Consider the following 15,650-nt stretch of genomic DNA (forward strand, 5'->3'; position numbering starts at 1 on the left):
CCGAACGGGGCCCAAAGGGGGGGGCGGGGGGGGAAAATTGTCGTACGTGGGTTTTTCGTCCCTCCTGGCTTTCCGTCCTCCGGGTCCTGCTGACGTTCTTAGCCGCGGCCGCCATATTGACTTAGCGGCCCGGTCTTGAGGGGTCAGGAAGATCCGGACGAGTCCGCGGAGCAGCCTGGTGGGCGCCGGAGCGGAGGTGAGGACGTGTTTAGGTCGGGGGGAGGCTGACGTGCTTCCAGCAGGGTTTTTTTTATTCCTTGGCAGGCTTGTGTCCGTTAGGTCAGACAAGTCATCCTCCGCTTGTCCTTGACTGGGTACCGCCTCCCGCCCCGCCGCCGCGGGGACCCGGGAGTACCGGCAGGTGAGGCTTGACCAGCCTTCTTGGTTTCGGGTCTGATGGAGCTGAAGGGAGAGAGATCAGAAGGCCTTTGGGAGCTCGGGCTTGCGAGCTTCTTTCCCTCTGCAGGGGAAAGCAGGGAGTAGCCTTGACGGGAGGAGACCGGCTCGCTTCCCGGTGTCCCGAGTGACTTAAACGTTAGGTAGGCATCCTTGTTTGGTTGCTGCTGTCCGCACTACTGTTTGTTTTGTCTGGTTCATTGATCATGTTGGGTGGTGTTTTATTCATTCTCCTGACGGGGAAAACTGACAAAAACTGTAAAAAAAAAAAAAAAAAAAAAAAAAGTTAGCCGGGGCTGGTTAGCTAAGCAGTTAGAGAGTACCTTGGCGGAGAGGATCCGAGTTCGGTTCTCACTTGTCCAGGTCAGGAGACTCACAACTGCCTGTCACTGTGCTCCAGGGGGTTCTCCACCCTCTTCTGGACTGTGAGCACCGGCACTCACATGACCCCCGTACAGACATGCACATGCACACATGCATAAAAACGGAATCCTAAAAAGTTAGCTCGGAGCCCAGCTGCAAATCAGGAAGCTGCAGTGTCTTCAGGTTCTTGAGAGTCAGTGTTTGTAAGATCACACTGAATTGTAAACATTAGGTTTCTTTTTTCCTGGGAATGTTTTCTTTTCTTTTTTTTTTCCTCACTGAGTTTTGCATCCTTAAATGGAGTGTTCTAAGCCAGAGCATCAGCAACTTTTAGAAAGTTGTTTTATAGTTATCACAGCCAAGATAATAGAGATGTGCCAGGTTGTGGTGGTGCTTGTCTATAATCCCAGCGATGGGGAGGCTGAGACAGGAGGATTGAACCCAGCACTTTGTGCATGCTGGGCAAGGACTCTACTAACTGAGCTACACCTAGTCTTGAGTAGTTAGTTATTTTTGTTCCTATTTGATAGCTAATATGTCTGAAACACATATCAGGGCTGGCGGGATAGCTTAGTTGGTAATGATGCTTGCAGCCAAGTCTGACAACCTGAGTTTGATTCCCAGAACCCCATGATGGAAGGCGGGAACTGACTCCCAATAGTTGTCCTTTGGCTTCCACATACACAGACAGGCCCCACTGCCGTGCATGTATGCTAGCACACACAAAGTAAATAAATGATTGTAAAAAACAAAAACAACAACAGCAAACATACACCAATCTAGACGTGGTGGCGCATGTTTACAATCCTGGCGCTTGCTTGGGAAGTGAGGCCTGAGGTTTAGGAGTCCCAAGTTGATCCTTGCCTTCATAGCAAGGTTGAGGTCAGTCTGAGGTACGTGAGATTTATCTCAAAAATAAAATACCACCAAAGTAAAAAACCACAACAAAACAAACTGTATACTGTGTAAGCCAGTATATCCTTGAACTCTCTATTTAGTGCAGGTTTTATATCATGTAGCTCAGGCTGGCCTCAAATACATGACTCTCAAGCTTCATTCCCAGTGTTGGGATTATGGGTTTGGGCTACCATGCTCATCAATACTTTTTTCTAATGGAGTATGTACTGCCCATTCTGGAATTTGTAAGGGCACTGTGCTAGTCATCAGAAAAGGGCAATAGTCAGATTTCTTGTCAAGGACTTTATAGTCTAGTAGGTACCAAAATTGATAATTCACCTGCAGCTTAGTGTTGGGGGCTTGTTTCTTTGTTATCTGTGCTAGGGATACAGCCCAGTGCAGACTATGAAAGTGGTCCTCCACTAAAGCTACATGCTTAGCCCAAGTTTAGTAAGTAGAATAGTAAAATCAATACATGGTATATGCTGGTAGTAAAGAAAAGGGCCACAAACGAAGAGCACTTTACAACTGCCTGTCAGTGGCCATTACTGATTAAATTGAAGTCTGTTTTTATTGAAAATTTTTTCTTTGTTTTTAAACTGTTGGTAATCATTGACCTAGTAGTAACACCCTAGAAAGTATTGTAAATCTGCTCTGTAGATAAAGAAGCAATAATTGATTTACCAGAAATTACTAGTAGACTTGATGTCTGCAAATTCAGTATTGAAAATTGTAGATTACTGTTATTAAGGAATTAATTAAATAAAATTAATTATGAATTAATGAAACTTTTTTGTTTGTTTGTTTTTTTCGAGACAGGGTTTCTCTGTGTAGTTTTGGTATCTGTCCTGGATCTCGCTCTGTAGACCAGGCTGGCATCGAACTCACAAGAGATCTGCCTGGCTCTGCCTCATGAGTGCTGGGATTAAAGGCGTGCGCCACCACCGCCCGGCTGAAACTTTTAATTATAGGTCATTTGTGATAACTACAGACTTTACAGTGCTTAAGATTCTATTTTATCTGGAATGGTAGTGCCTTTAATCTCAGCACTTGAGATTAGAGGCCTGTGGATGGATCTCTGAGTTTCAGGCCAGTCTCATCTCTATGTAGCTAAAAGCCGCTTGTAGTAGTACATGCCATAGGATCTGTTGAAGAGGTAGAGGCCGGCAGGTCATGAATTCAAGACCAGCGTGGGCTGTACTTTTGGGACTGGAGAGATGGCTCAGTGGTTAAGACCCCTCCCTGGCTATTCTTCCAGAGGACCCAGGTTTGATTCTCAAAACTTAGATGACAACTCAGCAGCTGTTGTAACTCTAGTCCCAGGGAGTCTGATAGCCTCTCCTGGCCTCCCGGGCATCAAGCATGCTCATGGTGAGCAGATATATATATATATATATATATTATAATATATATATATATATGCAGGCAGAACACTTATACTTATTTTTTTTTAATTAAAAAGGAAAAGAAACAAAATCTGGTTTTACATTATTTTCTATTAGTACTGCTACTGCTATTGAAACTTTTTTTTTTTTACTAATTCTTTAATATTGATATGTTCTAATCACATAATTTTTTTCTTACTATCTTTAATAGGTAAAAACAAACACATAGAAAACTATTCATCTTGCATATCCCTGAAATCCCAGCAGTCTGACAATAAAGGCAGGAGAATCAGGAGTTTAAGGCTAGCCTGAGCTACATGAGATCCTGTCACCAAAACCAAACAAACCAACCGACTACACAAAACTTCTGAAAATTCCAAAAGAAAAATTATGGTTTTAGAGACTGTGCTACATAGTTTTATGTCAACTTGACACAAGCTAAAGTCATCCGAGAGAGGAGGGGACCTCAATTAAGAAAATGCTTCCAGGACAGGCAGTGGTAGTACACACCTTTAGTCCCAGCACTCAGGAGGCAGAGGCAGGTGGATCTCTGAGTTCAAGGCCAGCCTGGTCTACAGAGCGAGATCCAAGACAGCCAGGGCTACACAGAGAAACCCTGCTATTTTAATAACAACAACAAAAAATTACTTTCTTTTCTGTATATGATGTTTTGCCTGCATGTATACGTGTGCACTGTGTGTGCTGGGGCCTGCAGAGAACAGAGGAAGACTAACTGCAGTTATGGTTGGTTGTGAGAGCAACAAATGCTTTAAACTGCTCAGTTTCTCCAGTCACCTTTCTGTTTTTGAGACAGCATCTCACCAGGTTATCCAGGCTGACATTGAACTCATTCAAGGTCTAGGCGGGCCTGGAACATGTGATCCTGCTGCCGTGGTGGCCCAAGTTACTGAGATTACAGTCCTGTAACACCAGGTCCAACGGAGGACCATTGTTTTAAAGCTTATTTTTATGAGCTCTTGGGAATTGGTACTCAAGTAGGAAGATTCCATGAGTTCATGATCACTCAGGATAGAAGCATAATACAAGCAAATTGCAGGTCTGTGAGATAAACATACTCCTCAGCACAGAATGATGGTCCTTAAGATGCATCAAAGGCTTTTGACTTCTGAGCTACCTCAGAATATCTTAGGATCACATATAATTCATATATCATGAAAGTGCATACTCAAGCCAGTTGTGGTGGCACCCGGAAGCAGAGGCAGGAGGATTGCTTCAAGACTGACCAAGATAAATAGCAAGACCATGTTTTAAACAAAAACCCCAACATACTGGTAGGAGATGAGGGCAAAAGGGTGCTTTATTTATTTTAAATAGCTATTAACGATAGTTATTTTTGCAATTTATTTTACTTTATTCTTTTTCTTTTGAGACAGTGTTTCCTGTATCTCTGCCTGAGTTCAAACTTGCTATGTAGCAGAAGATGACCTTGAACTTCTGATCCTCCTGCCTCCACTCCCCCACCCCCCAGCTTCTGGGATTACAGGCGTGTAATCCAGTTTATGCTGTGCTGGGGTTATAATTTAGGACTTCCTGAATGCTAGGCAGACACTCTTGTGTATTGTATCCCAACTGAGCTGTGTTCCAGGCCCTTACCACTTCCCTCTGGTTATGACAAAACTGCCCTTTGCATTACAAAGCCCAGATTTTTGGCTGGAGACGTAGCTCAGTTGTAAAGCTGTGCAAGGACCCAAAGATTATTGTATACTGACTACTTCTTAGTTATGTGACATTATACAAGCTAATGTTTCTGGGACTGAATGTTGTATGTACAACTTGATAGAAAACATCAGGACTTCTGAATATTCTTTTAGAATAAGAATATGAAACCATAAAACAATGCCAGATACTTTATAATTAGGTGGCTCTTTTCCCTCTATAATAATTCATCTTTGTTTTGTTTTTTAGCCATCATGTTAAGGATACCTGTAAAAAGGGCCTTAATAGGCCTTTCTAAGTCTTCTAAAGGATGTGGTAAGTTTTGTTTTGTTTTATATTAATGAGTATTAGACTTACCTTTGTCAGTTCCATGGTCTATTAGGTATTTCTTCAAAAATTTTTGAGCCCATAATTTACATTAAATAAGAGTACCAACAATTGATCCAAGTTGACAGAAGAATTTTCAAAATAAAATTTTCTCTTCTTTAGTTTACAAGAAACACTTAATAGAAAATATTAGAAACTACATTCTGTATCAAAACAAAAAAACAGTGGTCATTTGGTTTTTGAAAAGCAATATTAGGCCGGGCGGTGGTGGTGCATGCCTTTAATCCCAGCACTCGGGAGGCAGAGCCAGGCGGATCTCTGTGAGTTCGAGGCCAGCCTGGGCTACCAAGTGAGTCCCAGGAAAGGCGCAAAGCTACACAGAGAAACCCTGTCTCGAAAAACCAAAAAAAAAAAAAAAGAAAAGAAAAGCAATATTAAAGTCTCAGCTTTATTTAAAGTAGACAACTAAGGGCTGGAGAGATGGCTCAGAGGTTAAGAGCACTGGCTGCTCTTCCAGAGGTCCTGAGTTCAATTCCCAGCAACCACATGGTGGCTCACAACCACCTGTAATGAGATCTGGTGCCCTCTTCTGGCCTGCAGTCATGCATGCTGTATACATAATAAATAAATAAATCTTTAAAAAAAAAAAAAAAGTAGACAACTAAGACCGGGCAGTGGTGGCACATACCTTTAGTCCCAGCACTCGGGAGGCAGAGGCAGGCACATCTCTGTGAGTTCGAGGCCAGCTTGGTCTACAGAGTGAGATCCAGGACAGGCTCCAAAACTACACAGAGAAACCTTGTCTTTTGTGCTGATTTAGTACTTGAAGAAATTTGCATCTAGAGACAGCACTAGTAAAAATGAAAATGTGTATATGTGATTAGTCCATCAGCTCTGCTGTAATGAGTTCAACTCTGGTCATTTGTTTTTCACCTATTGTTTTGATGATCAGTTCGAACAACTGGCACAGCAGCAAGTAACTTGATTGAAGTATTTGTTGACGGTCAGTCTGTCATGGTGGAACCAGGAACCACTGTCTTGCAGGTATGCATATGCTGTAATTATTTTTGTTACTGTCTGTGTTCTCTGATTTTTGTTTAAAAAATTACTACTTCGTACTGTTTAGTTTAGAAACAAAACAAAACATTAGACATCGGGCAGTGGTGGCATGTGCCTTTAATCCCAGCACTAGAGAGGCAGAAGGAGGAGAATTTCTAAGAGTTGGAGGCCAGCCTGGTCTACAGAGTGAGTTCCAGGACAGCCAGGACTACACAGAGAAACCTTGTTTCAACAAACAAACAAACAAACAAACAAACAAACAAAAAAAGGAAGTCCAGGTATGAAGCCACTGGAAAAATTTGACAGAGAAACTTGTGGACAGAGGTTCAAAGCAGATAATGGGAAAAAACTTCACCACAGACTGTATACTTTATCTAATTTCTTACATATAAAATGAGGGGACTTTGAGGATTCTTATGTCCTGAGACAGCTTCAGAGCTAATGGGTTTGGGATCAAAGCAAAGAGTGAAATCTCTTCAGGAACATACATAAGAATGGGTGAAGACAGAGAGAAGTACTTGGGGATGTTAGTAATAAAGGATTCCCCCTGCCTTCTGCTTCAGTGAGGACAGAACGAAGTGAAGGTCTTCTGACACTAGGCTTTGTCTTCTAGGCTTGTGAGAAGGTTGGCATGCAGATCCCTCGGTTCTGTTACCATGAAAGGCTGTCTGTGGCTGGTAACTGCAGGATGTGCCTGGTGGAAATTGAGAAGGCTCCAAAGGTATGTGATGCCTGGAATTCAATAGCATGCTGTGGAGGGAGAAGATTTAAATCTTGCAGCAGACTTTCTTTAAAATCAGTACTACTATAAATTCAATATTTTTTTATGTAGGTGATTCATTTCAAAGTGAAATACATTGATAAAAGTGTTACATAAACATAAATGCGGTATAACAAGTCTAGGAATTCAAGGTGGTGTTGCTATAGTTTTCCTGCCTGGCCCACAATCAGGACAAATCTCTCTCACCTGCCAGTCACACAGCCGCCCAGACCCAACCAAGTAAACACAGAGACTTATATTGGTTACAAACTATATGGCCATGGCAGGCTTTTTGCTAACTGTTCTTACACCTTAAATTAATCCATTTCTGGGCTGGAGAGATGGCTCAGAGGTTGGGAGCGCTGACTGCTTTTCCAGAGGTCCTGAGTTCGGTTCCCGGCAGCCACATGGTGGCTCACAGCCATCTGTAGTGAGATCTGGTGCCCTCTTCTGGCCTGCACTCGTGCATGCTGTATATATAATAAATAGATTAAAAAAAAAATTAATCCATTTCTATAAATCTATACCGTGCCACGTGGCTCGTGGCTTACTGGCATCTTCACATGCTGTTTGTCATCGTGGCGGCTGGCAGTGTCTCTCTGACTCAGCCTTCCACTTCCCAGCTTTATTCTCCTCCTTGTCCTGCCTACACTTCCTGCCTGGCCACTGGCCAATCAGTGATTTATTTATTGACCAATCAGCAACACACTTGACATACAGACCATTCCACAGCACTTCCCCTTTTCTTTTTTTTTTTTTTTTAAAAGGAAGGTTTTAACCTTAACAAAGTAAAATTACATATAATTTGGGAATTTGGGCGTAGCTTCTCTTACTACTTCCTGCTGGAGGGGGGCGCTGTATCTTATGGGGACACAAAAAAATTTTAGGATTATGGAATAGTCCATGAGGCTGTATCGTCTGAGCCAGTTGCCTTGAAACCATTCTGGATGTTGGATCATCTGGGCCATGGTGTCATCGGAGACCTTTCAGGGGGTCTTGGCTGGTCAAACCTGATGTATCTTAATCTGGAACAAATCCATAGCCTCTGGCTTTCTGTGGGAACAAAAGCAGAGTCTCCTTTCCAAAGCAACATATCCTTACATCCAAATTTTGAAGTCAAGGTACCTTTAAAATATACATTTTGGCATAACTCAACAGCTTTTACAATCAAATGTTTTTCTGCAGTTAAAAATCCCAAAGACACGGCAGAGATGGCTCAGAGGTTAAGAGCACTGACTGCTCTTCCAGAGGTCCTGAGTTCAAGTCACAGCAACCACATGGTGGCTCATACCCATCTGTAATGAGATCTGGTGCCCTCTTCTGGCACATGCAGATAGAGCATTCATCTACATTAAATAAATAAATCTTTAAAAAAAAAATCCCAAAGACAACACAATCCAGATTCTCTGTGTAATATTCATCTTCACGTGGCTTATTTTTTATATTAATTTTACTGTCTCTTTAAAGACTTTATTTTTTAAAACTATGTATTTGTTTATATAACTGTATATATCACCTTTTGTCTCTTTCAAGCCTACGTATATTTTACACACATTGTAAACTATTACATCTGAATCTGTCTTATTGTGAATCTATTGCTTTAAACTGCAGCAGCTGTGGCTGCTGGCTCCGCCCACCTCAGCTTCCCAACATGGCGGTGTTACGTTTTCCGCCAGCTCTGGGAGCTATCGTGGGTCTATGCTTTTATCCAAGCAGCATGTAGCCCAGAAACCTCTTTTTTTGTTTTGTACTAGCAAAAGCTAAATCCACCACACAGCTTAATGTGCCACTTGTAGAGGCCTCATTCCTGCCATACTGCAGATTGAGCACGCACGCTAGGAACCCACCAGTAGCTCAAACCAGCAGCTGCCGCTCATTTGAGAGAGACAATTAGGAACTGTTTTTAGCTCCGTTTTAGAATCTTTTTTCTCAGTTTTTAGGTGGAAACTCTTGCCCCACATTGGGCGCCATTTGTTGCTATAGTTTTCCTGCCTGGCCCACAGTCAGGACAAATCTCTCTCACCTGCCAGTCCCACAGCCGCCCAGACCCGACCAAGTAAACACAGAGACTTATATTGGTTACAAACTGTATGGCCGTGGCAGGCTTCTTGCTAACTGTTCTTACAGCTTAAATTAATCCATTTCCATTCATCTATACCTTGTCACATGGCTCATGGCTTACATGCTTCACATGCTGTTTGTCATCGTGGCAGCTGGCAGTGTCTCTCTGACTCAGCCTTCCACTTCCCAGCTTTATTCTCCTTGTCCTGCCTATACTTCCTGCCTAGCCACTGGCCAATCAGTGATTTATTTATTGACCAATCAGCAACACACCTGACATACAGACCATCCCACAGCAAGGTGGTTTCTTCTTTTTGCTTTTTTTGAGACAGGGTTCTCTGTGTAGCCCTGGCTGTCTTGGAACTCACTCTGTAGACTAGGCTGGCCTTGAACTCACAGAGATCTGTCTGCTTCTGCCTCCCAAGTGCTGGGATTAAAGGTGTGTGCTACCGCTGCCGCCAGGTCTCAAGTTATCGGTATCTTAATTATGGCGAGTGTGTAGCTTATAGAAGTGTTTATGCTATGCCATTTCACTTGACAAAGAATTGAAGAGAAGTTCACTTTAGGTTATGTAATTGCATTTTGTACATAAAGCTGTGACTCAGCAGTGCCTACAAATGAAAACAAGGCTGGTGGCGTGTGAACTCCAAGTATCATTCCTCATGATTCTCCGTCTTGTTTTTTAGAGACAGTCCCTCTTGTTAGGCTAAGCTGGGTGAGCTCCAGGGATGCACTTGCCTTGCCTCCCCAGTGCTGAGATTACAGGCATGCTCCACTGTGCCCAGCTTTTTTTTTTTTTTTTTTTTTTTTTTAAAGATTTATTTGTTTATTATGTATACAGTGTTCTGCAGGCCAGAAGAGGGCACCAGATCTCATTATAGATGGTTGTGAGCCACCATGTGGTTGCTGGGAATTGAACTCAGGACCTCTGGAAGAGCAGTCAGTGAGCCATCTCTCCAGCCCCCCAGCTTTTTTAATATTCTCGTTTTAGGGGTGAAACTTAAGTTCGAGTGCTTCTCAGGCTTACAGAGCAAGCACTCTCCCAACTAAGCTATCTCCTTAAACCCTTGGGGCTCTTTGCCTGTTCTGTTTTGTTTTTATTTTAATTTAAAAGATATGTGCCCATTTATTTAGTAGGAAATGAGATCTGGGGTATTTGCCATGATGTACATGTGGAGGTCAGAGGACAATTTACAGGGTCTGGACCTTTCTGTCCACCGTATGGGGTCCTGCGGATTGCACTCTGAGGTCCCTGGGTTTGACAAGCGCCTTTACTCACTGGGCCATCCCACTGGCCCTTGGTTTCATTTTTGTGAGACAAAGTCTCTCTACCTAGTCCAGGCTGACCTCAGATTTACTCTATAGCACAGGCTAGTGTTAAATCCTTTTAAAAAAATTTATTATGTTTAGTGTATGTATTTGTGTGCACATGTGCATGCGTGTACATACCACTGCGTGTGTGGAGGTCAGGAGTGAGTTTTCTTTTTCTACCAAGTTGATCCTACAGCTGAAACTCGGGTCTGTCAAGCTTGGCAGCAAGTGCCTTTACCCACTAGCCTCCTGAATGCTAATATAGGCATTATTAACCACCGTGCTTTTTTTTTTTTCAATTTTACTTTATCATGTATGTGTGCATGATGTGTATGCATGTGCTAAGGAACAGGTGGAGATCAGAGGATAACTTCGTGAGGTCACTCTTCTCCTCCTCTATGTAGGTGCGAGGGTTGACTTAGGAAGTACCTTTACATACTGAACCATCTTGTCTGCCTGTTCCTGGTTTTTAAAGCACAGAAATGGTGATCAGGTTGAGTGTGGTGGTACACACCTTAATCCCAGCACTCAGGGCAGAGGCAGGCAGATGTCTGTAAGTTGGAGACAGCCTTGTCTACATAGTGAGTTCCAGGTCAGCACTACTACGTAGTGAGACCTGGTCTTAAACATTTTTAAAGTAAGAATAAATTAAAGAAAGAAAGACAGGCCAGAAAAAGTTTAAAAAATAAAAGCCAGGCATAGTGGTGTACACCTTTAATCCCAGCACTCAGAGGGCAGAGGCAGGGGCGTCTCTGAGTTTGAGGCCAGCCTCGTCTACATAGATCTAGAACAGCCAGGTACAGAAACCCTGACTCAAAAATTAGTTTCTTTGGAGTTGCTATAACAAAATACCCAAGACTGGATACTTTATGAAGTGAAGAGGTTTATTTAGCTCATAGTTTTGGAGTCTGAGAGCCCAAAATCAAGCAACAACATTTGGTAGACAAATGATTGTTTTATAATATGACAGGAGGAAAAGCAAGAGACTGGGTAGCAGCCCCCCTCTTTTTTGTCAATAACCCACTTCTCATGGGAACTAATCTGCTCCAAGACCTGATCATCGAGAAACCAGTGTTACTCTCACTTGTCCCGTTTTGCCTCCTACTTGGCACTGCTTCTCACAAGTTCTATAGAATGGGGACAACCTTCCAGTACATGGCCTTTTGGGGACAAACCACAGCAATATTTAGTTTGTAAGATTAACATGAAGGGTCAGATTATCCTATGGTTATAAAAAAAAAGTGGAAAAAATTTTATTGTTACTTGTCTTTTAGAAAAGGTCTCACTATCAATAAAACTCTGGCTAGGCAGGCTGGCCTCAGACTTGCAGCCTCTACCTCCTCCCTATTGCTGAGGTTACAGGTATGTGTCACTCTACCTAGCTGAAAACGGAAATCTATTTTGAAAAATAATCTGTGCTTTTTTTTTTTTTTTTTTTTTTTATCTTGAGGCAGATCTCAGTTTGTCATGCAGCTCATTGTGCATCCCAGGGTTTTGTTTATTTTTTAATGTTTTATTAATATTTTGTGTGTAGTGTTGCTTATAAATACAAATGGATTTCTTCATTGAACTTCTAGGTCGTTGCTGCTTGTGCTATGCCCGTGATGAAGGGCTGGAATATCCTGACAAACTCGGAGAAGTCTAAGAAAGCCAGGTACTTGGTTCTTGCTGCTGTAGGTTCTTCAGGAGGTAGTCATGCCTCCCGTAGATGAGGGATTTAGTGCCGACCTTTGGAGACCAGCACAGATGAGTGCACAGTAGAGGGTCAGCGCAGGTAGTCGAGGGATTGTGGGGAATAGTGTGAGCCTTGAAAAGGCACCTTGCAATGAGTAGCACCCAGGACTTACTGAGCTGAGTCCATGACACATTAGTATTTGCTCTGGTGCTCAGTGTATGTGTGTGTGAGGCTTGTGGATTAAACCTATAAAACTAATACAGACGACTGCTTTACCATATTGCTATAATTCCAGCCCTGTCTTCATCTTAATGTAGATATTTTCTGAGAACCTTTCAGCAATTTAAAAAAAACTTTATTTTGGAGATGATCTCATGTAGCCCAGGCTGGTCTCACACTCATTGATCTGAAGATGACCTTGAGAGTCTGGTCCCCCCTTCCGTAGTACCAGGACTACAGGCATAAGGCCACCATGCCTGAGTAATGCAGTAGTGGAGATTGAACCCAAGGTTTCATGATTGCTGGGTGATCATTCTGCCAGTTAAGCTGCACCTACCCCAGCAGTGTTTGAGAATTGTATATTGTTAAAGGTTAAATTTTTTTTAAATGACTTATTTATTTTTATTTTATTTGCACTGATATCTTGCTTGTATGTGTCTTTGAGAGGGTGCCAGATACCCTGGAACTGGAGTTACAGATAGTTATAAGATGCTACATAGGTGCTGGGAATTGAACCCAGTCCTCTGAAAGAGTAGCCTGTGCTCTTAACCAATGAGCCATCTCTCCAGCCCTAAAGTCATAATTGTAAAAAGAGGAGCATGATGGCACGTGCCTATAATTTCAGCAATTGGGAGGCTGAAGTTACATGGACTACATAGCATGACTCTGTCTTTAAAAAAATAAAAAACAAGCCAGGCAGTGGTGGCACATGCCTTCAATCCCAGCATTTGGGAGGCAGAGGCAGGTGGATCTCTGTGAGTTTAAGGACAGCTAGGACTGTTACACAGAGAAACCTTGTCATGAAAAAAATCAAAAAAGAAAAAAAGCTGGCAGTGGTGGCATATGCCTCTGTTTCCATCATTTGGAAGGTGTAGCTAGAAAAATCAGAATACAAGGACATCCTTGGCTACATTGTGAGTTGGAGGCCAGCTGGGCTTCATGAGACCCTGTCTCAAAATAAATGAGTAAACAAAGCCTTGAAAGTCAACATCCTAGGATGAGTATTTTAGTTGAAATTCTTATGAACATGTTCACACTGTATTTAATACTAGCTGAATACTAGTATGATGGCATGTCTGGAAGTCAGTTAAAATGCATGCTAACTAAGTCAGGTAGTGGTGGCGCAGGCCTTTAATCCCAGCACTTGGGAGGCAGAGGCAGCTGGATCTCTGTGAGTTCAAGGGCATCTTGGTCTATAGAATGAGTCTCGAAAGATGAAAAAAATGTATGCTAATTATAAAAATTTCTCTTAAGGTTATTGAGCTAGCATATAGGTGTAGGTATAACCGTCTTGTTAAATAAGAAACACAGAGCCAATTGCAAAGTTAAAAGCCCAAGAGGTCAGAGCAAAAGCTAAGAGCTAAAATCCTTACCCTGCCACTGCTGTCCTCCTCTGCAAGAGACCTACTTTCTGTGTTTGTCCTTTTTATTGACTTTCTATTCTGCCTTCTCATTGGTTGTAAACCCAACCACATGACCTCGTCACTGCCCATCTATACAGACCTCCAGGTCTTCTATGGTTGGTATTGAGATTAAAGGCGTGTGTGTGTCTCCATGCTGGCTGTATCCTTGAACACACAGAGATCTGCCTAGCTCTGCCTCCCAAGTGCTGGGATTAAAGGTGTGCACCACCACCACCCAGCTTCTGCTATGGCTTACTATAGCTCTGACCCTCAGGCAACTTTATTTATTAACATACAAATAAAATCACATTTCAGTACAAATAAAATATCACCACATATAGGTCACCATTTTTTTAGTGGTAGCTGCTCATGTCACTTTATATATTTGATTTTTCATACAGAGAAGGTGTGATGGAGTTCTTATTAGCGAATCACCCACTGGACTGTCCTATCTGTGACCAGGGAGGTGAATGTGATCTACAGGTATCTAGAATAATTCTGTCAGTCTTTTTGATTGACTCGTTTTAATTTCATTAGTCGCAGTAGATTGACTCTCTCGTCATCTCCTTAAGGACCAGTCCATGATGTTTGGAAGCGACAGGAGTCGGTTTCTAGAGGGGAAGCGTGCTGTGGAGGACAAGAACATTGGACCGTTGGTGAAGACCATCATGACTAGATGTATACAGTGTACCCGATGCATCAGGTAATGTTTTTCTTCAGGAATATCACTGGGTGCTAACTTAATTTCATTGAATAACAGCACTTGAAATGATAGCCATTATTTAGTGGGGAAAAGTTAGATTTTGTTTGCTTGTTTTTGGTGCTTTTTTTTTTCCTTCATGTATTCTGGTAAAAAGACTATGCTATTTGCTTTCAAATTAATGCCAATTTCAGTTGAATTTAAAACTTTAAATCTGGTATTAATTGTGTGATAACTTACTGAACTGCATACACATGATTTGTATAGGTTTCTGTTTGTGTGTTACACTTCGGTTACAGAAAAACATTAATTTTTATTTGCTGACTATCCTTATCATTGAAAATATACTAATGCCTTTTTAATGTTTTGAAAGTCATTGTCTTTGTGATCATGAACAGGAAAGGAAATACTGTTTGCTGAACTCCACCATTTAATGAATTTTCATTTTTCAGGTTTGCAAGTGAGATTGCCGGGGTAGATGATTTGGGCACAACGGGCAGAGGAAATGACATGCAAGTTGGCACATACGTTGAGAAAATGTTCATGTCTGAGTTGTCTGGGAATATCATTGATATCTGCCCTGTAGGTGCCCTGACCTCGAAGCCTTATGCCTTTACTGCCCGGCCTTGGGAAACAAGGTATTTATCTCTGCACATTTTTTTCTTTTTAAATTTATTTTTATTTTATGTGCATTGGTGTTTTGCCATGGGTATTAGGTCCCCTGGAACTGGAATTACAGACAGTTGTGAGCTGCTGTGTGGGTGCTGGGAATTGAACCCAGGTCCTCTGGAAGAGCAGTCAGTACTCTTAACCCCTGAGCCATCTCTCCAGCTCCTTATCTCTCCATTTTTGACCGACTTGTTTTTACAAGATTTTATTTTATGTGTGTGTATGTGACAGATGCGGTGCAGGTGCCTATGAATGTGTGTGCAGGTGTGTTTACAGGCCAGAAGACAGGTTTGGTGTCATCCTAAGAAACATTGTCCACCTTCTTTGAGACAGGGTATCTTGTTGGCCTATAACTCACCGATTAGGCTAGACTGGCTGCCTAGAGATCATCTGTCTCGGCTTCTCCAGCACTGGGATTCCAAGCATGTCTATCATACCCAGCATTTTTACATGCATTATGAGGATAGAACTCAGCACATTGTACTTACTTAGGCCATGGCTTTGCAGATTGAGCCATATTCCTAGCCGTGATTATTTGTGTTAATTTTTATTTAGTGTGTGTGTAAGCTTGTGTTCATGCACAGGTGGGTGCATGCCAGTGTGCACGAGAGAAGGACAACTTTCAGAACTTAGTTTTATCTCTTACCTTGTAGAATGTAAGAAGGTCTCATTTCTTCCATTATGCTGCATATGTGAGGCCTGCCAGCCTACAGACTCTTGACCAGTTCCCATGTTTCTCCTGCCGTCT

At 42.2% G+C, this 15,650-nt stretch overlaps 1 protein-coding gene across 1 annotated transcript in view; it reads left to right on the plus strand.

The window, feature by feature from the left end:
* The first annotated feature begins 71 nt into the window (after window positions 1-71).
* Window positions 72-15,650, plus strand: part of Ndufs1 (NADH:ubiquinone oxidoreductase core subunit S1) — a 37,075-nt gene continuing 21,496 nt past the window's right edge. The window contains exons 1-8 of the mRNA XM_059278314.1: window positions 72-196; window positions 4,968-5,033; window positions 5,998-6,089; window positions 6,718-6,825; window positions 11,814-11,890; window positions 13,935-14,016; window positions 14,106-14,236; window positions 14,686-14,871. Coding sequence (XP_059134297.1) covers window positions 4,973-5,033; window positions 5,998-6,089; window positions 6,718-6,825; window positions 11,814-11,890; window positions 13,935-14,016; window positions 14,106-14,236; window positions 14,686-14,871 — 737 coding nt within the window. The 5' untranslated portion in view covers window positions 72-196; window positions 4,968-4,972. The remainder of the gene's footprint in view (window positions 197-4,967; window positions 5,034-5,997; window positions 6,090-6,717; window positions 6,826-11,813; window positions 11,891-13,934; window positions 14,017-14,105; window positions 14,237-14,685; window positions 14,872-15,650) is intronic.

This window comes from Peromyscus eremicus, chromosome 13 (assembly GCF_949786415.1).
Source record: "Peromyscus eremicus chromosome 13, PerEre_H2_v1, whole genome shotgun sequence".
NCBI classification, from domain to species: domain Eukaryota; kingdom Metazoa; phylum Chordata; class Mammalia; order Rodentia; family Cricetidae; genus Peromyscus; species Peromyscus eremicus.